Source organism: Drosophila elegans, unplaced genomic scaffold, assembly GCF_018152505.1.
Source record: "Drosophila elegans isolate 14027-0461.03 unplaced genomic scaffold, ASM1815250v1 contig_149, whole genome shotgun sequence".
NCBI classification, from domain to species: domain Eukaryota; kingdom Metazoa; phylum Arthropoda; class Insecta; order Diptera; family Drosophilidae; genus Drosophila; species Drosophila elegans.
In genome coordinates, this window is record NW_024545513.1 from 18,170,014 (window position 1) to 18,196,993 (window position 26,980).

Genomic DNA, 26,980 nt, shown 5'->3' on the forward strand with positions numbered 1-26,980 from the left:
AAAGACGGTCAATACTGTTGCAGATTATCTTTATTGTATAACAGCATGTGAAATGATTGATGGAAAAATAACATACGAATCGAGATCCTTTGTTGGTCTCAATTGAATGCTTGAAAGCATGTGAATTGTTTTGTTCATATAAGCCCCTTCTTAGCAACAAACATAGAGCAATACATATATATTCTTCATATAGTTTAGGATATGCATACAGATACAGGATAACAATAGAGAGAGAGAGAGAGAGATAGTTCTAAAAAATACATAACACTAGGATAACTGGATATTTGTAAATAGATAACGGATAATATTAGCTATAACAACTAAGGGACTTTTGGCAGCCTTATCGACTAATTGGGATACAAAACAGTGTCCCCTTGGACATGGACATATACGAGTTGGCAATACAGCATATGGATTACGGCTTACTAACTACTTCTCGCCACTGGATCCGGTGGGGCCACCACCCGATCCCGCTGCTGTGCTGGGCATGCTGCTTTTTCGCTGCGCCTGCGAGATCTGCACGATCCTCGAGAGCGGCGAATGGGTGCTGCTGGTGCTGGGCCTTGTGCCGGCGGGCAGGGGCAGCAGCCGTTGGGCGGATGTACCTCCTGCGGCTCCACCTCCTCCTCCTGACTCCTCCATGGCTGTTCCCGCTGTCGAGGCGATTGCACCTCCACCTCCACCGCCGGTTGGTGAAGTGGGCGACAGTTCGCGGGCCAGTGGCGATGGACGGAGCGAGAGGCGTCGCTGCAGCGATGACTGCTCCGACAAGCTGGCACCTGGCGGTGGCGCCTGTCCAGGTGGAATCTGCAGAGCCGTCGGACGAACGCTGAAGCGACGACGGAACTTGCTCTGCCCGGAACTTTGGGCATTCGATGGACCGGAAACGGAAACGGGAACACCATTTCCAGCACTCTGACTTTGACTCTGACTCTGACTCTGAGTTCCGGCTCTTTCGGTATAGCTGGGCGGTGGCTCCAAAAGAGATCTAGCCGCTCCTCCCGTGGGCGATATGCCCACAATGGTGGAGCGACGGGCATACAATCGATTGGCAGCCGCCGCCTGCAAACTTCTCGTCTGATCGCCGGCAAAGAGCGACAGGATGGGTGGCAACTGTGGCGGATCCAGTCCCGCATTGCCCATCTTGCGCTGCTTGCGGCTACCCTTCCTTGAGGCAGCTCCTCCCTCGGCCGCCGCCTGTTGCTGTTCGTCCAGCACGGCATGCGTGTGGACCACCTCGAGGGCACGGATCAGATCCGCAATTGTGGTCTGCTCCAGCACGTTCATGTCCTTGTCGGAGGTCACCGAGAATATGCTGCTGCGACGCGGGGCAGAGGACGCGGAGGCCAACGAGGATGGCGAGGCGGTGGCCGGGAAGAGGCTGCCACGTCGCGCGGCCACCGCCGCCATGGCCGCCGATCCGGAGCCACTGGTGGCCAGGCTGCCGCGCCGCATCTGCATCTGGGCCAGCGCATGGGCGGTGGGCGGATACATGCTACCCCGGCGGGCGGATGGTGCCGGATTCTGGGTGTAGATGCTCTCGCGTCGTCGCTTTCCGGCCGCCAGCCTGCGTTGATAGGCTCCTCCTGATCCAGCTCCTGTTCCAGCTCCAACTCCGCCCAATCCCGATGGCGGCGTGGCTCCATCTTCCAGCTGGAAGCCCAGGTTGGTTAGCCCGCCGCTGGCCAAACTGCCATTGGATGCAAAGGGTGGTGGCGGACCACGCCCGTTCCGCAGATAGAACTGACTGGAGGCCGCCGTGACCGTGTTGCTGTAGTATTCCAGCGGAGATCTGGCCTGCTGCGAGATGACACCCTCGGGCACCGACACCACCGACAACTTGCGCTCCAGATCCTGTGACGGCCGTTTCCTCTGGAACGGAAACAGGCGGCGCAGGCCATCCGGCATGGAGAACTTCTTGACGCGACCGCCCGCTGGCGATGGCTTCTTCAACTGCTCCTCCAGCGCATCCGGCTCCAGATGGACCATGGTCGCGTTGGCCTGTCCGTTGGACCGCATGTAGCGCTGATTGAAGGCCTCCTGGATCTGCTGGTTGTCGCCGCTCCACGTCCATTCGTTGTGGCTGGAGCGCAGTGGTCGTTCGCTCTGCCAGTGCGGAGCTTCCAGATTGAAATCGGAGCAGGCTCGGGCACGAGGTCGTCGCGGTGTGCTGAACTCGTTCACCGTCGAGAACGACCATTCGCTGGCCAGGATCTGGGAGTCGGAGAAGCCATGATAGCCACCGTATAGGGCCGCATCCTCTTGCTCCGCCGCCGGCGGTGGCTTCACCGTGGCCAGAGCACTGACCACCTTGGCCAGCAGATCGGTGGTCTGGCGGTATGCCTCCGCCGTCTCGAACGTCTTCTCGCGATCCAGTTTGCTCAGCTCCGTATCGGAACTGGCGTGCACCATCAGGCCGGCATCCCTTTGAGCGGCAGCCAGGTCCGCGCACACGGAGAAGGCCCTCTTCCGGCTGGGAATGGGTGCCGGCTCCATCCGGTACATGCTCAGATCAGGACACGAGGCGGAACGGGGCAGGGTGTAGGCAATATCTAGGTCGGTGTACACGGGCTAAGAATGTTAATAGGGTATTTCCACAATGTCGGCATAAGTTCGTCGTCAGTTTGGGAATCGTTCGATAATCATAGTCGCAATTATTTTAAATTGTATTAAAAGTTTAGTTTCCAGTTGTCAAGAGAACCATTCAAAGTCAATGGAGTGTAGAGTGGTGTTTGATGTTGGACATGTAAAAGAAAATAGTTTGCATTAGTGTTAATACATTTATCTGTGGGTTCTTCTGTCTGTCGAGCTGAGCTGGGCTAACACTGTCTATATAAAATATCGAAATCGGTTTACAAAAGTCCTCTAATAGTTACTTACTTCTGCTGCTCTTCTCTTTCTGCTCAGTCTTAGCCTTATTCTTCGACCTCTTTCTATTTCTCTTTCCACAAAACTAAAACAGAGAACATCGGCTATTTCAGATTCTGGTATATGTTTAATAATATTGTCTAATAGGAACAAATGTGGATACCGCTTAGTCAGACAAGTACAAGTAAACATTGGTACATGGTGTTCCCAAGGGAAATACTTCGGAATAATCAATGCATTAGGACAAACGATGTTCCCAATTAGGTTAGTTGGCCGTTTAATGGTGCACGTCTAGACAAAAGTGCAGTTTTACATCAATAATAGATTTTTATGTTCAATATTACAACAACTTTCGAATAAGCCCAGTTAGATCTTATAAATATAACTATATGTAAATTTCCCAGGTTTTAAATTTCGTTTAATACTGTTATCCTCGCTTTTCAAGCATAAAATCTTTTGGTATAAAAAAAAGTAATGGATACTTTTAAAAAAGGTTAGTGTTATTAAAGTGGAAAACTTGGATTTAAATAAAATATGAGTAAAATCCAGTTAAATAGTAAATAAATGTATGTGTAAGTTAATACAGTGACCTTATCTAAAGAGCATACGATCACAAAAGCGAATCTGTAGCGATAGATTTCAAATTTGAAGTTTTTGCCTTTTTTTGTATATTGTAATTTGTAACAATAATAACTTGATGTTAGTTTAATTTATATCAAGACTTGCTTAAAAATTCCCAGGTTAATGAATTTCAAGACAGTTAACTAAATTTAGATTAAATAGTGCTATCTGTAACAGATTTGAAATCTGTAAATATTGAGTGCTAGCCCATTCGTGAGTTTTTCGTGAATGATGAGAGTCGTTTACCTTCACTTTGAGGATGTAGAGCTCGTTGAGCATTCGCCTCAGGTAGCCCACATCCTTGGTGACACCTGTCCAGATGCGGTTCTGAGTGGCCTTCAGGTTGGAGGACAACTGCTGCTCCAGATACGCCAACTTCTTGCTCTGCAGACCCCTGTTCATGCCGAATGTCGATTGTTAAATGTGTGTTTTTATATGCAGCCAGCGATACAGAGAAAAACAAATTGCGTTAGGTCATGCAAAAGGACACAAAACGTAAGTCAGTCGAGGACATGCGATGGTTTTTGATGCAGCCCACTTCACTTACCGGGTTATAAATGTCATGATCATGACCAGGTAGCCCAGGGAGAAGATGAACCACACGATCACAAAGATCTGATAGACCACAAACCAGCCGCCAAACTCGCGAGGCTAAAAAGGAACCCCGGCTTAGTGATATGGGCAGGAATACTCGTTCTCCGGACTCTAAGGACTCACCTGATTGGGCCCAAAGGTGGGCACAAAGTCACCAAATCCTATCGTGGTCGTGGTCACATAGCTGTAGTACAGCGAGATGGAATAGGGCCAGTCCTCAAAGTAGGTGAACACCCACGAGGGTAGCAACAGAAACAGGGCTATGCCCGGTATCAGGGCAATCACCACCGTGGTAATCAGTCCCAGCTGAGGTGGCACATAGTGCATATCCGTCGACATCTTGTACTTTTTGTATCGCCTGTAAATCGCTTCGAACTGGAAAGGAACAATTTCGATTTTTTATTGTGCGAAAATATATGGGATAAAACTCGTTGAAAATAAAACTTATTTACCTAAAAATTAAAGGATGGGCTTTATATATTTTATTATATTATTTTCAAATATAAATATAATGAGATAAAAAACACTTTATACTTAGCATAGCCGTATATTATTACTTATTACTAATAAAAACTAGTAAAAATTTTTAATTTAAAATATTATTAGTCGATCTTAGAAAGCCAAAAGATTTGCAAAGTTTTCTGCCTTTCTTTTTAAAAACAAGAGATATGCTTTTGCTATTGCTTTTCTTAAATATTGTATCAAAGAAATAAAAAGAAGTTTTTTAAGTAGTCAACTTACCGTACGACCAAAGTACTCGCCCAGGCCGGCAAAGAGGATTCCGTTGACGGGGATTCCAATCACCGAGTACACAATCATGATCATCCGTCCGGCGAAGGTGGTTGGCGATATGTTGCCATAGCCCACCGTCGAACAGACGGTGAAGGCGAAAAAGAAGGCGTGGTAGAAGGTCCACGTGTAGGGGGTATCATCATGAGCCGGCGGATTCGTTACGGGTTTTCCACAATAATTCGAAATCCGCTCGAGAATCTCGTTCTGAGTGCTCGCGTTCTTGTCGCCCAGCTCCTCCAGAAGATATTCTGCAGAAGTAAATAAGAGAGTGGATCAGCATAGTGAACTTTCATGCCTGATCGAGCGTGAAATCAAATTAATTTTAATTGCTCCCCATTGTGGTTCACGTGTCCAACCGAATCCGATCCGGATGCAAATGTGCGACCGCCTGCTAACCTTCCGTTTTCCGCTGCAGAACAATGGGCATAAAAGTTGCCGGAATCCGAATGGATTTCCTTTCATAACGGGGAAAACCGTTACGTTTTCAGAGATCGCTAATCGTCACTGGCTCAACCCCCAATTTTCTACGGCGTGCTATATTTTACACATAAACAATTCGATTTTAGCAATTTCGCAAACACAGAAAAATAATGCGATGACTTTCAGGTGAAACATAGAAATTATCAGAGGCTTAAATTAAAGTACTATAAAATTATAGTTCAAATAACAAAACATCCTCTTATAGTTATTTCTATCGGATACTATCTAAACGTTTTTTTGGTACCAATTCCATTATGAGTTACATTTTAAGACGGCATACATGAAGGCGACATTCCAAAGGTTGTAACGAATAGTTAGTTTTATCCCAATGTTTCATATAATATTATGGAACTTCAAAAAGTCACAGACTTATCAAGGAGTCCTTTATTTTGAGTTCCATTTGAAACTAAGTTCCTATTTCCTTAGCAGAATGGCATATATTCTGCATTATCTGCAATCTGACATATCTCTTCTAAGAGTCTTTATACACTTGAACAATCCTGAAAAACTATATTTAAATTGTCAAAAAACATAAACTGACTAAAGCTATTTGCGTTTTTCTATGTGCATTGATAGCAATAAACAATCACCATCACGATCATGACCTGACCCAGACGATCTTGTTTCGGTTAATTGAAATGCGCTGGATGAACGACCCCGTCATTCACAATGTGAGATATTTATCAAGCAAATTAATTGTGATCGTGGCCGGAAAGAACGCTTAAGACGATCTTGTTGTAGGTCAGAAATGTAAAGCTTTGATGGGAATTGACTTCTCAAAATTAATTAATTAAATGCAATCTTAGGGAAACCTACACAATCAATTGAACGCTTTGAGACTGACAAACGAATAAACATAAAATGGCTGTTCTTTATAAAATCTGATTTTCTGTTCAGCTTGAAAGTTTCAAAGGAAATCTATAAGGACTTATGAAACTATTTATATATATTTTAATTTTTTGTAAAGTACAAGCTTATCTATCGATTGTGATATAACAAAATTAAGAATAGATTAGATGATTGCACAATCTTAAAATAGCTAGGGATTATCAAGTTTGGTTGCAATCTATTAGTTATTGACTATCACCGAATGCCTATTCCTATTCCTAATGTATGATTATTCTATTGAATGGTTATTAAGTTCATTGATTAATCCATCAACTCGAGTGTGTAGCGATTAACTGAGGGGATAGAACTGTTCTAACCAGATCGAATGCTCTCTAACCACCTGTGATCCTCCAGATTTCTCTTATCAAAACCAAACCAAGTACAAACACTTGGCTGCTACGTCAGTTTGAGATGTTCATTACTATCGGCTGTCTAACCTTTATGGCCAAGTTCATTAGACTCGAGTCGAGAACTCTGCTCGGCGGCAATCATTTCATAAACCCTGAGCCTTGTGCAAATGCCAACCAATTTGAGGCCCCTGGGTAATCTTTTAACGAATTGCATAATTCAATAAATGCGTCCGGACTCCGGAGGCAAATGCCCATTCAATCCAACAAAGGGACTTGCAGTGAAGCTCAGTCTCATCCCTCTGATCTCTGATCTCTGATCACAACGGGACGCAATTGGGGGCAATTCAGAGATTAACAGCCACAAAATCAACCGTAGAGCACTATATACTCTATATCAGCCATATAGTGGGACGAGTGACGGGCACAAGCTGTCACAATTTAATCGCCTTTGTTGGTCCCACTGGGGATCTTGATTGCCGGCAATTTGTTCATAGAAGTCGATCATTATCTCGAATTCTTGTAAGTCCTCTCGACTCGCTGCCTCTCTAGCGGTGGATTCCAGGGCGTTTACTCTGATTATCTCGGTGATTGAGTGCGGCCCGGAAAAGTTTGTGGCAAACAAATTGATAAATTAATTTAATTAAAGCCGACAGTGAGGCTGCAAATCAGCAGGCATTACAATCGGAGTGTCCAATCATCAAACCATCCAAGGTCGAGGTCAGTCATGCATGGCATTTCGAGGATCGTTTGGGACCTTGTTCCCTTTCATCTAAGGTTTATCATAGTTAACTTTCAAAAGCGCAAACCTATTTCTTTGAAGACATTTAACAACGTTTCGTACCCCATGTATAAACTACCTACTTAGTTATATAAATTGTTTATTAACAAGTATAATAATAAATCATTCCGTAACCCTCTAGTTAATATCCCATTCTATATTTTTGAAATCCCTAATTCTCACGTCCTGTTCTGATGTTTACTCATGCAGTAAAATCAGATCAGGGATTGAAATATCATTTGGCATGTCTTTGCGAAAATAAAAATCCACATAGCTTAAATTTTTAATCGCTGTCAGCTAGTAAATTACTTTAATTCACTTGAATTTGTGCTGTTATACTGTGAGACCGATTGCACTAGGTGCACAAATTTGCGAATTATTTGAACTATATTTAAGAGTAGAAGAAGAACCTGTCTTCGAAAATTAAGTGACTCAAAAGGGATTTTAAAACCTATGTAATAATCCCCAAACTTCCGATCACAGATCAATCACTCAGCTGAAAATTCGTATGGGAGATCCCTCTTGGTATTGTCATTTGGCCCGGTCACCTTATCGGGTGTCAATAGCGCTACCGTAATCTCACCATGTTTGTGGACACCTGAAAGTCATCGGCATTTGGTTGTGGTCATAGCCGATTGTCCAACTATTTTAACCCATTGAAGTGTTTTCTTTTGTTTTTTAACGTTTTCCGAAGTCGGCAGTGATTAAGGTGACTTTGTCCAGTGGCTTTGCCTGCTTACATATGCATACAAATATTGACATGACAAGTGCGGTGTCCAATCGTGGATTTCGAGGCATTAGCTAAGGGCTCAATGGGGCCTATCACATATCCTTCCAAGTACTCGATTGCTGATCGAAACCTTGACTGTGCGTTACACTTATGCGAGTGACCTACAATCTAAAATTAAGCTTTTTCCTCGGCCCGTGATCGTGTATCGTGAATCGTGTATCGTGTATCAGGTAAGCCTCTGATTCAATCCGTTACGATCCACACACGTCTTGGGTCGATGGTTACTAATTAGAGCGTTTATGGGTTATTTATTTGCATAATTAGCACATTTTATGTGCTATTTAAATTCGGATTTATTGCAATTGAAGAGGCATTAAAATAAATACATCCGAGACTGCGGCTCGATTTAGCGTAGATATAATCGCTCTCCACACTGTGAGATATATGTGTCTGAATATAGAGGTCGCGTTGTCTATGAGGCAAACAGCCCCGTTGAGTCGTAAACCTCACACTTTCCTCCTACATTTACGCACGTTTTGCCAAAAAATATAAAACCGCGTTTTTATATGTTAACTTTGGGTAAGGGGATTTTTAACCCTATTTTTCATCTAGATGGCTTACTCAAATTGTACTGTTTGAAAATACTGAAACTGAGTTTCCAATAATACTTTCAAATATAATTATAAATATTCAAATGCCCAGTTTTCAATATGTATAATAATTATATGAGTTTGTTTAATTGATTAACATCTAGAAATCCCATTTTCTACAAGAGCATTTCAAGTATGGGACATTCGAGTTCTCATATACAAATCTTTGCAAACATCATTTTAACGAAAGCGTTTTCTGAGTTCATGGACCTTTTATAATGGCTTTACCGCCAAAAATTTCATTCAGGAATTCAAGAGCTTAACTTTGACTAAAATAGTATGTCCGAGACCACGAGCCACGAGCTGAGGAACCACAACAAGTGGGTGTCAACGTATCAACCGATCCGACATGGGTCTCGACATTCTAGCGAAGTCGTGGGCGATCATTTAGTTGGGTTCGTGGCGGGATCACATGCCGATCCGCCGTGGATCGATCCAGATCACGCGGCTACTTATGACTATCGGGGTATTTTTAAAAATTATTTTTCTTTGGAAGCTCACCCACCGTTGATTGCAATTTGCTCCTTGCGCACCTCGGTGCGCGTTATCTTCTCCTCGCCGTGCTCAATGTGGTAATAGATCGCAGCACCGAACATCAGGTAGGATATGTAGAAGACGAGCAGCAGGATCCATCGATTTGGCGACATGCTCGTCGGGGTGTCGCACTACCTGAAAGGACAGCAGCTAAAGTTTCCAAAATCCCGGCTCGGGATTTTCGGATCGGTTAAGGACGAAGGAATCGGAATCGGAATGGGAATCGCATTCAGTACCGAAATCGATGGCAGATCTGTGTTTTGGGGATTCGGATTCGGTGGGATCGCGCCGCTCTTGTTGTCTGTCGTTATTTATGGTTGTATCGCTGCTAATCGAAGCTTGATTGCGATTGCTCAAGTGCTGGCCAGTCGCTCTAGTTGTTGTCTATATGTGCACGATAGGGGAGAGCAGATACCGGACTACACGGTCTCATGCCCTCCGCCTAAAGTTACCGGTCTTATGCGTTTCTTGGTAACATTCATTCATGGTATTAGGCATATTAAGGCATTCCCTAACTCATACAGTAACTATTATTGGTGATTGTTTTTTAAAGGAAGTAAAAGCTAAGGAATGGCAAGTACCTACATATATTTTTTATTATCGATGGACCATTTTCTTGCGAATTTAAAGGGACACCCCCTTTGCTTGGCTTACTGTTGCTTTAGACCTTTTGATCTTTAAAACCTTATTACTATCAGTTCAGGTTTTGATGTCTAAAAGAAATAAGACCCATATGATCATACCCCCTACCGATCAATCCCCTCTTTTGATTTTAGAAGGTTAACTCTTTGCTTATTGATCTTTGTTCAACCAATATACATAGTCTTTTACAAAGTTTCTATTAATTCAAAAGTGTTTTGTCGTCTAAAAGGAAGTTCAATATTGTAGATAATACCCCCTATCATTTACATTGTTGATTTGAGTTATTTTGAAATCTATTTTTGGAAATCCTACTCATATCCTCAATTGGGTAAAGAGCATCACACCTTTCGGTGTGTTTGGTTTGTTCTTGTGCGAAATTCCTTTGCAAAAAGCACGCGCTCTTCAATCAAAAGCGGTCTCCTTCGCCGGCGATCGTCATCGCTGGAGTAGTCCGCTCAGGAGTTTGCCAAAGCTCCGACGGCGTCGTCATCGCTCCGGCTTACATCTATTGACACTTCTAATCATATCGCCGGGCGGACCAGGGCATTACCGCTAATTTTCCACGATTTCTCGCGGTGCAAAGTAGTCCGCTAACGATTAGCGACCACCGCAGACGTTGCCCTCCCAGCACTCCAAAAACGTATACCCCCTACCCCATTTCCCGGTCGCGTCTTGGCACTCTTATCTGCAAAATATAGTGTGTTTGTGTGTGTGTGTGTGTGTGTGTGCGAACGTCTGGGGATCAGGGGGCCAGGGTTAATGGGGCTGCTGTGGGTGTCAACCGACTCGTAATGTACCGCACTTGGCTGCCAATTAGCGATCGCGAATGCAAAACACAACAAGTCGACAAGCCTGGCTTCCAAAAACAAAACTCTGATCAGGTGTCAAACGTTTGGCGAGAAATGTAGTCATTAGCTAATGATTAGAGTTCTTGCCACACCACAAATATAAACTGTGCGGAGTTTTAGTCACCTCTTGTTAATACTTAATGTCTATGATAAAAGCACTTGATTACATATCGCTTAGGCAGTAAATTAAATTCATGTACAATGGCTAAAGATCTTACAATATCATGAAGCATTAGTCAGTCAACTGATTGATTGCTAATGGACTATTGATGGTGAAAGTTCTTATAAATATCATCATAAAGATAAACGTTTGGGGGTGCTTAAGTCATCGGTCCTGCAGATTTGTAGTTCTTACAATATCATAAAGATAAAGTTGACTGCATGGTCGCCCTAATGAGTTCATGTTGGGGTAGTTCGTGTGGACTTTACGCGCGTGGAATCCCCCGCCAATTCACGTGAATCGACCAATTCTCTTCAGTTGGCTGCGGAACCAGCACGGTTCTATTTTCAACGCCACTTTCCTATCGCATCGTATCGGTAAAGTCTTCTCATTACACGCTTGATTACATTGGGACAATTCGAATTGTTTATTCCCGTTGTTCAAGTCAAGTGATCGCTGATAACGATTCTCCGGAGCTTTGGTTCTGCAACAGCTTTAATTATTTAATGTTATCGTTCTTACTGTATAATTTCTATTAAATTATCTATGGAGTAGTCTTGTGTTTTTATTCCATTTTGCACTTTTTTTTTTTGGGGGGGTTCCATAGCCCCTATAGCAACTACAACAACTAATACGACCACAACAGCGACTACAATAATTTGTTAACAATAAAAAAAAAATCGTCTATTGGGCGCGTTCCTCGAGCACTGACTGGCTGGCGATGACGCCGTTCAATGGAAGTCTTTTCATTTATTGTGTTTCCTTTTTTATGTATTTATTTATTCCGAACAAACATTTCGATGACGCTGTGTGTTGCCAAACGATCTTTTTAACGCTTTTTTTTGGGCTTGCCCCCTGGAATTCTTTTCGAGTGGAAATTTCTACCAAAAAAGTTTGCGGAAATTACTAATTATCAGGGCAATAATGCTGGCAAAATCCGTTAAGTTGTATCGTCATTTAGGAAGTTTTCCTTTAATATAATGAAGGCTTTTTGAATTTAAGGATTTATAATTGATTGTTTAAAAATGAAAAATTGGAGCTCACAGATTGAAAGTTCAACGATCAATATTAATCTTGATGAGAAAAGAAAATAGTCTCAAGACCCAAGTGGTTTCCTTAAATATTTAACAGATCTGTGAAAATTTCGCGGTCACCCACGCCCCACACCCATCGTAAACCCATAAAATGGACCCACTCTTTATCAAGCCGAACCCAAGTCAAGCCCAAATCACAAATGGCAACAACAACAATGATAAACATTCGATGATCATGTAAATGAATTAAGTCAATGTTTGACGTCAAGTGGAGTAGACAACAGAACATTTAATATGGCAATAAAAGCGTTTACTAATTGATAACCCAACGGCTCCAGTTCATGGAAATTGGGGGGCATTTGGGGAAATCTCCGTAGGATCAGTTGATATGCACGTGCATCCCAATGGAGCTGACCCCAGAGATCCGTGTTACGTGCAGAATTGGGGGGGAAAACTTGGCTCTTATACACTCGCCGTAGATTTGTACGTACGTACGTATGTATGTATATTATGTGGAACAAAATTAATAAATAACAAAATATTTACATATACCGACGCTAAATAGTCGTATAATCAATAATAAATAGCAGCAACTGCAAAATGAACACGTTTAGTAAATAATCGCAAAAGTCGTCAAGCGTCAAAAGCCGTGCTTTTTTTTTTCATTCGTCGAAAGGCGGGCGAAATGGATGGTGAAAATCTCAGGGGGGGGAAATTAAGGAACAAGAATGGGAGGCATTGTGCCCCGAAGAGCCGGAATCTAAAAAATCTGGGTGGAAATACCAGGCGGGCCAACGGTTTACTGATGAGGCTATTGGGTGCTAATGATGACATTGTTTTACAAGCCGGTGCGGCAAGATGATTAATTGAATTGCGATCTATCAATGTCTCGTTTCCTCCGTCAGACTCGTCATCGTCTTGTGCTCTAGTTACTGCTTCTGGTTTTCCTTCTTGTGATAAGACTACCTCAGAGCCCAGAGCTATACACGACAATTAATGACTACAGTTAAACTTAAGGTATAAACAAAAAAAAAACGGGCTGAACTAATTTAAGGAAAAACAAGAAAGAAAGCAAACTTCGGCAAGCCGAAGTTCATATACCCTTGCAGCTATTGCAAGAATTAAACATTTTTGAAAACATTAAAATTATATTTTACTTGCGTATAAGTTTAAAAACATTGAAGCTATGATGATTTGCAGCTCAATTATTTGATAGTTATTTTATATTTTTTTATTGTTCCTATGGGAGCTATATGATATAGTCGTCCGACTTTGATGAAACTTAAACCGTAAATTGGAAATGTTTAACCATTACTAAATGTCGAAGAACTAAACAAAAAATTAAAAAACAGAAAAAATATAATTTTTTTTCATTTATTTCTCCGATTGTTCCTATGGGAGCTATATGCTATAGTCGTCCGATTTTGATGAAATTTTTACCATAATTCTGAAATATTTAACCATTGCTTTATATCGAAGAACAAAACAAAAAATTAAAAAACAGCAAAGTTATAATTTTTTTTCAATTATTTTTCCGATTGTTCCTATGGGAGCTATATGCTATAGTCGTCCGATTTTGATGAAATTTAAACCGTAAATCGGAAATATTTAACCATTACTATATGTCGAAGAACTAAACAAAAAATTAAAAAACAGCAAAGTTATAATTTTTTTTCATTTATTTTTCCGATTGTTCCTATGGGAGCTATATGCTATAGTCGTCCGATCCGGCTCGTTCCGACTTATATACTACCTGCAATAGAAAGACAACTTTTGGGAAAGTTTCATGCAGATAGCTTTAAAACTGAGAGACTAGTTTGCATATAAACGGACGGACAGACGGACAGACGGACAGACGGACAGACGGACAGACGGACGGACAGACGGACATGGCTAGATCGACTCGCCTAGTGATGCTGATCAAGAATATATATACTTTATAGGGTCGGAGATGTCTCCTTCACTGCGTTGCAAACTTCTGACTGAAATTATAATACCCTCTGCAAGGGTATAAAAATTTAAGCTTGTTTCAATATATTCGAACTAATGCACCAGCATCTTTTAACATGTCTATCATACTTTAAGAAAATGTAATACCATTACCGGTTGAATATCTAAAACTGTGACGAGATTACATGTTGTTGACCGTAAAACAATATTGTTTAATTGTAACATACATAGTTGCATTTTTTACAGACCAACTCTTTAAACCTGATAAATGACTTGACTTTAGTTATGTAAATTTGTACCTTTAACATAATAATTTCAAATTAAATCAGACATTTTTATAATAATAATAATAGTACCGAATTCAAATTTTCCATGTAGAATACTCATTTTCTGAGATTGATATTTAAAATTTTTACAACCTTATTTTTTGAAAATTATTATGTATTAATGTCATTCATAGGCTTCAAATAAACACTGAGTTCTTTAACGCTCTGCATTTGTGGAGGTTCCACTGTAAGTCTGTCAGTCACATGTATTGATGATTGGATGGTATCCACCACCCGCTAACTGAGTTACCAACTTAGTGATTGACGAACTGAGGGGATCAACTGTTAGGCCATATTTGCTTATAACCAAATGCCCAATGATGGATGAAGTTGGCCAATAAGCCTAGTGCAATCGCAAGACTTCTTGAGCCCTCTGCCAATAAACTGATCGATAACAGACTAACGGTAAATTCGGTGCGTGTGTAAGTGATCGTTTTGCATATAGCAACAACAGTTAAGCAAACACTTTTGCACAGTGAAACAATTTCGTTAATTAAATGCATTTATACTACAAATACCGTAAGAACGTGCGGCACAAATTGATTTACCGGATTATGCACAAACACTCGAAAAAAAACTCTGTTGAAGTTTCCATCTGTTTTTACATTTTGGTTAAATATATTTTAAAAAAATTAAAATTTGTTTACTCAAACGTAAGGTTAAATTTCTAAAAAAAAAATGAAAAAATGAAAATATTAAGAAAAAGAAATTGTAAAAGAAAAAAAACTGTACGGCTCTTTTTTTTTGCCAAAAACAAAGCCTGTGTGATTATGCGTGGAGGAAAGGACTCTATGGGTAAACTCCTTAAAGGGTTTTATAGGTTCATTTCTCAAATCGTAAAGGGGTTTATGAATGAATTGGGAGCCTTTCCGGTTTCAAAATATTTTCTTCTATGTTTCTCCAAATAGGTTTGCTTTTGCCCCGAGTGTATTCAGCCATATAGACAGCGCGTCTGAAGTGGAGCGCACATGCGAATCTGAATCTGATCGTCCAGATTGGACTCAGAGGAACTCTAACCTGTGCACTACGTAATCGTTTCGATTCCGGGGCGTGCAATTCACTGTCCGGCCGTTGAATTGCCCTCCTACTTTCTTCGTGGCCCACTCAGATAACACCGTACAAATACAAGGTGACCACGAGAAAACAACACCAACAAATAATGACAACAACACGGATCGGAGGGGATGGCGATAATGTCTGCACTTCAGTGATCCACGTTTGTTGTTGACAAGTGCACTGATTTTAAATTCATTTTTTTTTTTTGCAATTAAACAAATTTTTGCACCACCAAAATCTTTCTTGTTCTGCTCCACTGTTTCGATCCTTTCGTTTCGTTTCGTTTCGTTTCACTATTCCGATCCTTTTCCTTTGTTTTTGGTTCACTCTCAGGATACCCACGATCAAAAATGGATGAAAAAAAAAAACACTCAGGAGAACTTTTAGCGTTCGTTAAGTTCTTTGTTTGTTGTTGGACGGTTGGTCAGGTGAAAAGGAAAAAAATCGCGAAATACTGGAAGGAAAGACTGTGCGATCGCGTCGCAGGACCGTTACCGTTAAGCGGCACACGCTGAATTGAAGCGCTGCCAGCAGTCGGTTGACACTTTTTGTTAACGGTGACGGCGGCGGTGACGTCGCTCCGTCGCTTCTCGATTCGCGATTCCCGTAACCGTTCTGATTTAAATGGATCGCTACGCTCCAAGCTCACGTCTGTTTCCAGTCTCTGCCAGCGTCGGCGCTGCGGCCGACTTCGCTGCCCGTTGCCCGCTAACCGCTATTTCTGTTTATTTTTCGCCTTTCCGTCGTTTTCGGCAATTTCCAGCTTAAGGCCGAGCTTAAGCCTTCCTTCTCTTTCCGATTTTCCAGATGAGTACCGTTATTCCAGAGAAAGAGTGAGAGAAAGAGGAAGGAGTGTTTTTGGCAACCGAATGACATGAAAATTGATCAAAACTCAAACAACCGGAGCGTTAAAGCCTAGAACTGCTTGGTAATCGAACGCGGTATTAAGTAATTGTCCCACCTCCTTAAATTGCCCACCGATGGGTTTATTTGTGTGGTATACACACACCTATGTATGTATGTAGTACGTGTGATCTGTAATCCAGTGCTCACTTACTTTGAGCGCTTCGCTCTTCACGGGCTCCAAAAAAAAATAAGACAGGCCAAACTCACTCAAGAAATGTGAGAATGTGAGTGGGTCTTGTGTGCGGGTGGGGGGACCCCCGCCCCCTTGCGCTCCACCTCGCATCCCTGCACTAACTAAACTAAACTAAATCAAGTCGAAACGACGAACGGCGAACGGCAACTACGAAATTCGCCAGCACAGTTCAGCCCAACCAACGCCCCCCAACAATAACACCCCCACCTCCCACCTCCGATCGTCGCGAAAAAAGAGATACTGTGTAGTAACCAACGGAATACGGGGCAGCACAGTGGAACAAATCGCCGGCAGGATGATTACACTGATATTTATAGAGTTCCCCAGCTGAACAAATCTTCATAGAGTTCAGATGTAAATTTGCGTTTGCAAAGATAAAAAAAAAACGGTATTTCGATTTATTTATTTCGAAAAAAACCTCCATTCAAAAATGTTGTTAATAAGAAATAAGTTTACATTACTTTTACAAAATTACAAAATGTATCTAACATAAATGAGTCAAGGAATTGCCAAAAATTAAGATAAGGAATTTTTATAAAACCAATCAATCCCACTTTAATTATACAACTCGAAAAGCTTCTAGGAGTCTTGATCTAATCAACAAATATATGAATCACTTAATATTTTAGTAAATTTCCAAGCCATTCAAAAAACCCTGAACAATTTTAATACATGTTTCCGATAAACTATAAAATTTTGTCGCAACATGCCCATTTCACCTACGTCAAAAAAACGCCCTATAACTATTTTTATCTGTCTTAACAGAGCTGGACTAATTCAGTAATCCAATAAAATAAATTCGGCTTTAAAACAATTTTAATTTCGAAACTATAGAATACCGTAACTGAATGCTTTTTTAGATATTTTAGCTTTATTTTTCACCCAATAATTTTATTTAAAAAAAAAAATATATAAGTTCGGAGACTAAAAACTATTTTTAATTTAAATTTTAAGTTTTTTTCTTCCGATTATCTTTTTGATTTATAGATCACAAATCACTCGTATCCCTTATGAGTGTTGTATTATTATGTTTTCCGTTTGATCGTCATCTTGGTCACTGACTTTTTTAGAAAAAAACCCCAACCCAAAGTGGACCCACAAAAGCCAACCCATGGCGCCACCGCCACAGCCACGGCCACGCCCACCGACAAACCGTCAAGCCCAAAAAACACACCTAAAGTGCGTTGTCAAAAGAAAAAAACAACCAAAGCAACCACAATCACAATCACAACCAACGTAAATAATTTGTCTACGGATTTTAGTGCTTTATGACGGGCACTAGCCGAGCGCAAACTTAAATCGTTGAACGGCAGACGAACCACCCACTCCACACCCACTGAACCACAGAACTCCGATTCACCTGGTAGCACGCTACCCCTCATCATGCCTACCTTGATCTTGGGAGCTTACGACGCCTGATCCTGCCCATCGAAAAAAGTATTCACTGTCAATTCCAATGTCAACATGGGCAAAACACTGCCCATGGGCACTGATCAAAGTGAATATGTTATTTGCACCAGGTAACTATATTGCAACGTATGACTAATTCCACCGAAGGGTTCATAGTTAACTTATTTTTTAGTAATACCCACCTTTCTATATCAATATTTATCAATTGTTTTAAAATTTAACTTAAGTGTACATATACTTCCTATAATCATATACATTTTTCTTATTACACAAAGATTGGGATTAAATATACCAAATTTATAAATTGCATTTTTTTTTCCAAAAATGTTGTATTATTCAATACTAGCGTTTTGGTGATCCAGAGCTTGAACTAAAATAATCACTTACACAAATTTATAATATGTAATCATATATTCTAAAGTGATCAGTAATTCAAATACAGTACAGCTTTTAGATCCTTGATTTTTTCGCTGATTCTTTGTGGGCATAGATTTTTGTTGTTTAGAACAAGAATTTTGGAATTCTTTAAAAATGAAAATGTTGTTAATCAGATGTTTAATTTAGATTACTGATTTAATTCATGATCTTGGGTACAAAATGATTATATTTTTTTGTGGGCAAAGTGAGCAGGACCTCCCGACCCACTGTGCATGTGGAATACCTGGAAACGGACGAGGGCACGGAATCGAATCGAATAGAATCGAAATCTAAGGTGGAATTGGAGAGCAGTGGAAGTGCAACTCAGACCGCTGACACTTGACGATCAGAGTTAAGTTATCGCCGCGCTTTTTGCTCTCTTCCTCCGTTACCCATTCCCATTTCACGCTCCACATTTAAGATTCTCCGCCGATCGATCTGGATTTTGCGACTGCGGCTGCCAAGAAAGAGAGAACGGAGAAAGCTCAAGAGAGCAGATGAGAGGAGATGAAGATAGCAGAGCCCTAGCTCGGGGCATCGGATAGTCGGGCACAATGATGGTGTTAATAATAAGTTCTTTTCACTGGATAAGAGTGGGCAAATCTTCTCAGACGTCGACTGAACACTGGACGAAAACACTACCAATATATTAATGCAATTATGGAATTTAGAATATATATAAAGAATAATTTTTCTTATCATAATTTATTAATAACTACAATGAAACAATAACAATCATAAATTTTGTTGGATTTAATTATTAATTTATTTCTGTGGTAGATAAGCCATTTCGCCCACTGTGCACAAAAATCACAACTCACGATCATTGGAGATCTATAGATCATCGAAAATATTTAGTCTTCGATGTGAGATATGGAGCAGTGTTGACAATGACTCCTCGGATTTTAGTTTATGAGGTGAAATGCATAAGATTGACTATAATTGGTCAACTATTGTCAACACAAACGTATGACAAAAAACTACACTGAAGATAAATATTGTAACTCAATAAATAATTTATGGTGTAATATTGAGTTCCAATTTTTTTTTGTCATTTAAAATTTTAAAGTTAAATTTCTGTTTTAGGGTAAATTTAGAAACCTTAGTGATCAAAATTATTTGACCCTAATAAATCGCTATGATATTTTATAAAATATTAATCTTGGCTGGTTTAACACTTTAAATCTCAAACAAAACTGTCTAAACTTAAATTTCACATTTCAACTTAATTGGGATTGTGATGATGGATCACATACTTTATCATTATTAAGCAGTTGAATAATTTTATAAAGAAGTATATAAACTTAATACATATGAATTGCTTCAATTTTATTTCTTTAATTTTCGATTTATAGTTCCCCGCAAAAATATATATACTTTAATGTTGGGCGAGTGCTCGTATGTATTTTCCACGTCATGGATCGTATTTGACCAACTCCCCTTGCCCTTGCGGAGTGGAAGATAGCCCCCTGAACAGTTGAGTTTGCCCCCCAAATCAGAGCGGGCAAATACGACTCAACGAGGTGCTAAAAGATCCCATTTGTACTCGATCACTGGAGCCTTTAATTGGAAAGATAAAGCTTTTGCGAAAAGTGTGAGTTTTCGTTTCAGATAAATCCAGAGTGGGCCAGAGCGCAAAAAGAACAGAGAGAAATCGCTCAAGGCCCCCAAATGTTTGAGTCGGAACCCCAGAACAGACCCATATTTAAATTTTATAAATTGGCACCTGATTCATACATACTCGTACTTCATACATTGGAGGTGCATTAGCCAATGTTGATAAGCATAATTAATTACGCTGCAAGTACGCAGCTTTGATGTATCGATGGAACCGCCACGGTGTTTCGGCTGTCATCGCAAAGTGGCCGTCCCAAATCCGAGTGTATTTAAATAAATTCAAACGAATTGTAATTGATGGGACACCAGGCCCCTGAAAATTTCATCAAACCGTGCGCCTTTCTTGGATGCCGCCGAATTGATCGATTTAGCGCGCGGTTGGACATTTGGTGATGATTTAGGCGCCCTTCCGGTTGACAAAAAATGTACATCAATCAACTACAAGATTGATGGATTGTAAGGGCACCTATTCCGGCGAAACTGCTTCAAGGAATGCGATTATCCTATAACCCAAAAACTTGATGGCAAAAACTTTGTGCAGGTAGGCGTCGTTGGAAAAAAAAATCACATTCCCTTTTTAACTTACTTCACTTACTTAACTTTACCTTTTGGATCTACTTTAAGTACATCGTCGAAATGTAGTGTACTCAACAATTTTGGTTTAATAAGGGTAAAAAGAGTATTTCTCTTATTTTTTTGTTAAAGCCTTTAAAATCCTTTCGTACCTAGAATCGGTTTACTTTTCAGTTGTCCATGGAAATCTTCAGTATTTGATTATTTTAACATGATATATTGGTAAAAAAAAAAAGTAGAATATTTAAATGATAATCATCCCATGATGTTTTTACTTATTTAAAATTTTTTTTTAATTTTTCCTTTCATTTTTAACCTTCTGAAAATGTTATTTAAATTAAAACAATATTTAACATAAATTAAATGCATTTAAATGATATAGGAACTATTTTAAAACTATAATTTTCCACATTAATTAAACAATTTTAATATTAAATCATGCAGTTCAATACGCATGTAGTATTTAATATAATATTTTTAATTCAGTAGTCAGCTATTTATTTGTACTATTTCATTTTGTTATTACTGTACAATTAACTTTAATTTTATGCTTTGTTTCTTTACTTCTATTATTTTTATTTCAGGAACTCGTTATTTTAAAAGAACACGCCAATATTTTTACAAGTAAATTATCAGCTCATAAAAACACATATGTACATACTTAGTGGTATGGTTTGGAAAAATATTATTCAATATGTTGATTTTATGTATGATAATTCAATCAATCAATCAATTAGTCATGCTGCAAACGTAGGAGTCCCAATTTGATTGATAACAAATAACATCAAGGTTTAACCAGGTATGGAAATAAATAACGATCGTTTATTGAAACTCATAAGTCAAGATCAGCGGGAGGGAGGAAATGCATAGAAATAATATTGATCTATTGCATAGAGTATTTGGGTTCTATCTACTACACGAAAAATCAAAGCTAATTTGCTGTAATGATAGTTGCGTTTCACGAAATGGTATAATAATGAGGCAGTAACATATGATTTTCATCCTTAAATAAGTGTCAATAACTATTCCTCTATATCCCATTGAAGAAACCCTATGGAGTGTGCTTTAAAGCCATCGTTTTGGTGAATCATTATTGGTCTCGTTTGGCGTATATTACAGGTATTTTAAATATCGGCTGCAACAGCTTTCGCACAAAATGTACAAGTGATTTGAATAGTTGTTTACTGAGCAGCGTTTCAGCTATTTTTGCTGATCAGGTGCACGATGTTGGCGATCATGCGGCATCCGTTTTTGTGGTGCAGCAGGTTAAGGCACGGGTCGCGAATCTTCTCCTCCAGCAGCTTGATCATCTCCGCCCGCAGGCACTGCACCATTTCGGCGGTCTCCAGGTCGTGGGCCTTCAGGATGATCCATCCGCTCTCCAGCAGGAAGAGGAAGTCGCCGTCGTGCAGCTCCACCTTGAAGTCGCTGCCGGCGAACAAAACCATGGCGATGAGCGGCAGCATCGAGCAGTCGCGTATGTAGATGGCACTGGTGCGCACCTTCTCCTGGTAGACGAGGAAGGGTGCCTGGAAGACGGCCACCTGCGAGTTGACCGACGACGGATGGATCTTCACGTAGCCATCGCCGCGTGTCTTGAACCGCAGATCCTGGTGGCTCGGCTCGCGCGGCACTGCTCCACCCGCCGTCTGCACGTAGACCCGCTCCGGCGTCATGATCTTCACGATATTCGGATAGAGGGCGGCGCAGAGGAGCGACGTCAGCAGCCGGTTATTGTCGCCATTGTGATTTTGATCCACACCTGCAATCAGTCAAATACAATGATAACTAATCTTTCAAAATTTAAGAGCAATAACATAACAAATAAACTAACTTTTACGATCTGTAGTATTATTGCATAACAAGAATTTACTTTTTGTAAAGTGAGTAGGGAGATATATATTTGAAAATAAAATTGATTAATAAACTATGTTCAGACTAAAGTTAAAGTTGTATTGTTTTAGTAAGTGTATTAAATGAAGCATCTTTACCCTAAAAGTGATGAAACAATCGGATATAATAGGACTAATTTGGTATATTAAATATTTTATGCAAAATAACTGATGACAATAATTTTAAAGGAGCGCATATGATATATACCTTAAAAGTGATGAATCAATCAGTTGGAATAATATTTAAAAAATAATAACTAATAACAATTATATTAAAGGAAACAAATCTACTTTATAAGTGATGAAACAATCCTTAAATCCTTTTCGAATATTTTAAGTGAAATAACTATTGTCAATGACTTTAGAACTCAAAAGCCAACAAAATGCAATTAGTATGAAGTTAGACACTCAATTAAATGCGTATTAAATCATTTCAGATACAATCAACAAATGGAACAATACAATGAAGGTAAGTTGTTCACATTCCCACTTCTCATACCTGTTAGTGTGAGAATATTGTCGCAGGCATTTTTGCGCCTGCGCGGCACATTGATGGGCACAAAGCCGATGGAAACGAGCAGCTCCAGATACTGGTACTTGAGGTCGGCTATCGTCTCGAGTGTGTTCAGCGAGAGAAAGTGCTCAGTGGCATAGTTCCTGCTGGCTGCATAGTTTCCCCTACGCGCCACATCCAGCCATTTCTTGGAGAAATTAACCATTTTGAAGATTTAAGAAGTCAAATTTTTGATGGGGGAATGATAGATTACTCACTCGATAGGCATTCAGGACGGTGAGATGATCGCTGTTGCCCAGGGCGAACATGCGTTTGCACTTGTCCGCCTCCGTGCGCTTGCTGAGCGGACTGACGAACGGCGACTTGTTGCTCAGACAGGCGGCGATGGTCAGCACGCTGTCCAGGCACTGGAAGATCGCTCCGTACAGCATCAGCTTGCCGATGCGCACGTCCACGGGCAGGGCGGCCAGATGATGGCCCAGCGGTGTGAGCTGATCCTCTGCATCCAGTGCACCCACATCCCGCAGACGTGTCAACGCACCCAACACACTGTCCTCCGTGGGCGCCTCCAGCGTTTCGAGGAGAACCGAGAGCGTGTTACGCGAGGCGAACGTCTGCAGCGTCTTGATGCGCAGCACAATCTGCTCGAGCGGCACACGCTGGATCTCTGGCACCGGTTGGGCCAGAATGTGCTGGTGGTAGCGGTGACTCGTGTACAGGTGTATGCACACGCCCGGCATTACACGGCCGGCACGACCCTTGCGCTGTTTGGCATTGGCTCGAGAGACCCAGACCAGGTCCAGCGACTCCATGTTGCGGTTCGAGTCGAAGCACTTCTCCTTCATCAGGCCGCAGTCCACAACGAACACACAGTCGTCGATGGTCACCGAGGTCTCGGCTATGTTCGTGCTCAGCACGATCTTTCGCTTGCCGGGCGGTGCCTTCTTGAAGACCAGCGCCTGATCCTCGCCAGAAAGGGCCGAGTGCAGGGGCACCAGAACGAATTTGCCGGCTCGTGGCGAGAACAGGGCATGATCCAGCAGGGAATCGTGCACGGTTTGGATCTCCCCAAAGCCGGGCAAAAAGATGAGAATGGTTCCCTCGCGCGGCCAATCGTGGGCGCCCTCAACGATGTACTTCAGCACGGATTCGATCAGTTCCGGGTTTATGGTCATCGGCTCCATCAGGTAGATGCTCTTACACGTTGGCTTGCTGTACTCTAATGGGGGGTTTAAAAACGAGAGACTAACAAGGTAGGCTATTGGTTTGCTGCTGGATTGGACAGTGAACTTACCCGCGTAACGCTGATAGGTCTCGGCAAGGGTGAGCTTTTCATCCTTGATATTCTTACCGGGAGCCTGGCCAGAGGCCTGCACGTCGGCATACTCCAACTCGCGCTCCAGTACGTCCTGCTCGTGCTTCTTTAGTTTGCGGCAGTACTTGGTGTCGTACTCCATGACAAAGTCGCTCATCTCCAGGATGTCCTCCAGGAAGAACTGCTGAACCGGATAGGTGCGTCCTGGTATATCTAGCACGGGAGCACCGCCAAAGTAGTCCGAAAAGAGTGCGGCATTCAAAGTGGCCGACATGAGGATGACTTTGAGATCCTTGCGCTCGCGCAGCAAATTCTTGAGGATGAGCAATAGGAAGTCGGACTCCTCGGAGCGTTCGTGCACTTCGTCGACAATGACATGGGTAACGCCTTCCAGCAGTGGATCGGAGGCCAGTCGGCGCAGTAGGATGCCCGTTGTGCAGAAACTGAGGCGCGTGCTCTGCGACACCTTGTTCTCCAGCCGGATCTGATAGCCCACCAGCTGGCCAATGCGATCCAGACGCTCGGCAGCCACCCGTTCCGCCACTCCGATGGCCGAGAGACGTCGCGGTTGTGTGCAGATGATCTCCACGTGGGGCAACTGCTCCTTGGCCGGCAATTGTAGGGCCCTGAAGAACCAGTTGTCCAAGATGAACTGCGGCACTTGGGTACTCTTGCCGCAGCCCGTTTCGCCGGATATCACCACCACCGGCGATCGTTCGATCAACGCTAATATGCGCTCAATTTCGGCAAAAGCGGGCAGCTGTTTCCGGCCATCGATGACCTTCTGGTAGCGCTCCTCCTTTCGCCGCTCCACAAACTGCTGCAGCAGGCGACGATTCTCGCGTGCCTGGGCCTCCGCATTTCGCTGACGACCGCCCTCATTGCGGGCGGTTTGCCCGCGGGCGTAGTGCGACGGTTTGGGTGCCTGCTGGTGATCCGCATCCCGATCCGCTCCACCGCCCTCCGGCTCGTCGTGGAAGATGGAGTGCTTGGGCGAGGGAAAGGCCGAGGTGTCCAGACGACCGGCCAGCTGTTCGTTCGACTGCAGCAGATCGCAGATGCTGTACACGCAGGGAATGCCATCGCGACATATCGCTCTGGCCTCCCGGTACAAATGGCGCGCGTAGCGGAGGCGCAGCTCGTGCGGAATGTCGTGGCAGGTGGTTTTCAGGTAAATGAATGGCGCCTCGTACGGATAGCGACTGCCCGGCGGAAAGCGCACCTCCACGTGGAACCACAGCTCGTTGTCGTTCTCGTCAACGGTATCTGAAAGAATTTGGAGGGAGCAGGGTACTGTGATTAGATGAGTTCCTTCTTTAATCCCCACACTATATTTAGTTGGTGCCCAAAAATTGTTGGGAAATCTTCTAACCGTGAAGAATATATATTAAGTACTTACACTATCATTATTGTATAATATAAATATATTACTTAATGAAGTATTAAATAAAGACACCCTTAATATTGTATCATTGTCTAGTTACCTCAAAACAGGAACATAAGGTAGTTACTAATGTTATTAGATATAGGAACTCCATATTATGTTGAACAATTTTTAAGCAAATAGATATATTATAAGGTATAATTGCTTATAAATTATTCTGAATTCCCAGTTTCGAATCAATTTGTACAATTAAAGTTACTAATTAAATGCGTCAGGTATCAGTAGCCTATATAGTCCCATAGCCTATATAGTCCCATATAATCCTAGCTGGACAACTCACCCTTCTTGGGCGTGTCCGTTTCCGTGGGCAGCGGTGGCAGGTGGGCGAAGCGGCACTTGGGGCCGAACTTGCAGGTGCCGTCGCGGTCGAAGTTGCGGCATCGCTGCGGAGCCTTCTTCTTCTTGTCGAGCGCCGCCTGGGCGGCGGCGGCAGCAGCGGCGAGGACCGCCTCCCTGGCCTTCCGCACCTCCGAGGGACTGTGGGCCAGCAGGTGGTCGATGCGGAACTTGAGGTTCCACACGCTGTTAGCCTCGCGCTCCTCATACGTGCCCTGATCGTAGATGGACTCGAGGGCTTCCTTCTCCTCCGCGCGCATGTCCAGCAGTTCCTGTTCGCTGGGCGGCTCCAGGGTCAGCTGCTCCTCCTTCTCCTTCTCCTCCTCCTCGTCGGGGATCCTCATGTAGCGGCGATAGAGCAGCAGAAGCGCAGCCTCCGTGTCGCCGGCGCAGTGTTCATAGGCCTCCAAACAGTGGACGGCCTGGAAGCCGTAGTTCTCCAGCTTGGCCAGGGCATAGCGGCGCAGGCGATCCGCATCGCTGTCGCTGTTGCCACTCGCGGAGCTTCTCACGCCCTGGACACTCTGGACCATTAGGGTGCCACGATCCTGCCAGTAGGAGTGCTTGACACCGTGGCCACCGCGTCCGCGATCCTTGTACTTGCTGATGTCGTCCAGCTGGAAGTCGGGACCATGGATTTGGCGCAGTGTGTCCATGGTCATTTGGCGGGATTCGTCATTTAGCCGGAGGACATGCAGCTCCGTTTTGCGCGACTTGTTGTCCGACGCCTGTGACTTGGGCACCGCTTGCACGTTGCTATTTGTTGGCCAAAATCGGAATTGGGAAACTAAGTGACGATGACCATTGTGGGGTGAGCCAGCCAGGGAATACTCACGTGGTGCGGATGTCGCTGGGGCTGCGCAGGAAGCAGTCGTCCATCTGCTGTCGCGAGAATTCGTCCATGGCCACTGGGAGAAATGGCAAACGTAAAGCAGGTGGAAGGCAAATTTCACAACAAACGCCAACTAGAGGTGGAAGACATCGATGCCAGCATCAATTTAATCGATGCTTTCAAAGTATCGCACCTATCGATGTTTGCCAGAGACTATCGATGTCTTTCCA

At 42.6% G+C, this 26,980-nt stretch overlaps 2 protein-coding genes across 6 annotated transcripts; both read right to left on the reverse strand.

Annotated features, from left to right (window-relative positions):
* Positions 1–12: 12 nt before the first annotated feature.
* LOC108144741 (open rectifier potassium channel protein 1) lies at positions 13–16,538 on the reverse strand. 5 transcript variants are annotated; one of them, XM_017269876.2, is made up of 8 exons: positions 15,644–15,926; positions 9,257–9,420; positions 4,825–5,123; positions 4,207–4,458; positions 4,037–4,140; positions 3,736–3,883; positions 2,881–2,953; positions 13–2,552 (listed from the first exon to the last, which is right to left on the reverse strand). In XM_017269876.2, the coding sequence occupies exons 2-8, from the start codon at positions 9,396–9,398 to the stop codon at positions 430–432; spliced, it is 3,141 nt and encodes a 1,046-aa protein (XP_017125365.1). In that variant the 5' UTR covers positions 9,399–9,420; positions 15,644–15,926; the 3' UTR covers positions 13–429. The 5 variants fall into 5 exon arrangements, with proteins under 5 accessions (XP_017125365.1, XP_017125341.1, XP_017125357.1 ...); XM_017269852.1 differs by lacking the exons at positions 2,881–2,953; positions 15,644–15,926 and adding an exon at positions 16,359–16,538 and having other exon boundaries at positions 13–2,571; XM_017269868.2 differs by lacking the exon at positions 3,736–3,883 and having other exon boundaries at positions 13–2,571.
* A 4,669-nt stretch (positions 16,539–21,207) lies between these two features.
* On the reverse strand, positions 21,208–26,894 carry LOC108144653 (putative ATP-dependent RNA helicase DHX57). Its single transcript, XM_017269702.2, has 6 exons — positions 26,754–26,894; positions 25,863–26,674; positions 24,118–25,404; positions 23,081–24,042; positions 22,809–23,010; positions 21,208–22,179 (listed from the first exon to the last, which is right to left on the reverse strand). Exons 1-6 carry the CDS (start codon positions 26,819–26,821, stop codon positions 21,614–21,616), a joined length of 3,897 nt encoding a protein of 1,298 aa, XP_017125191.1. The 5' UTR covers positions 26,822–26,894; the 3' UTR covers positions 21,208–21,613.
* Positions 26,895–26,980: the final 86 nt, after the last annotated feature.